At 65.0% G+C, this 446-nt stretch overlaps 1 protein-coding gene across 1 annotated transcript in view; it reads right to left on the bottom strand.

The window, feature by feature from the left end:
* KMT2A (lysine (K)-specific methyltransferase 2A) overlaps positions 1-278 on the bottom strand; it is a gene marked incomplete at both ends in the record, with an annotated part of 10,707 nt that extends 10,429 nt beyond the window's left edge. The window contains 1 exon segment of the mRNA XM_010153224.1: positions 132-278. Coding sequence (XP_010151526.1) covers positions 132-278 — 147 coding nt within the window.
* Between the last annotated feature and the right edge of the window lie 168 nt (positions 279-446).

The following is a 446-nucleotide window of genomic DNA, read 5'->3' as shown; positions in this document are numbered from 1 at the left end:
ACCCGAGACCCGCGGAGGGGACGCCGAGTCCCGGCGTTTCCCGCAGTAGGCGTCGAGGGGCCTTCTTCCCGGCGCTCCCCTGCTCCCAGCAGCGCACGGGGCGCCGCCGGCTCTCCGGGAGGTTGGGGTACCTTGGTGGCCTGGTGCTGTCTCCCACACACGTGGCAGAACTTGCAGCGACGGCAGCACCAGTTCTCCAGCTGCTCTTCCAGGGGCCGCTCGCTCTCCTCCAAGCAGAACTTGTGGAAAGGCTCACAGCAGACCTGGCAATACACAAACTGCAAGGGGGGAGAGGGGGGTCTTAGCAACTCAGAAGCTGCTTCCGGTTCCCAAACCAGCCCCCTCGCGCCCCCCACTACTCTGAACTCTGCTTCACCGCCGACAGAACGAGGATGGCCACTGGCACGACTTAGGGGGGAACCGTACTTCAGACAGCCCGGACACAT

The sequence above is a fragment of the Eurypyga helias genome, unplaced genomic scaffold (assembly GCF_000690775.1).
Source record: "Eurypyga helias isolate BGI_N326 unplaced genomic scaffold, ASM69077v1 scaffold28226, whole genome shotgun sequence".
In the NCBI taxonomy this organism is placed as follows: domain Eukaryota; kingdom Metazoa; phylum Chordata; class Aves; order Eurypygiformes; family Eurypygidae; genus Eurypyga; species Eurypyga helias.
This window is presented reverse-complemented; position numbering and strand designations above follow the sequence as displayed.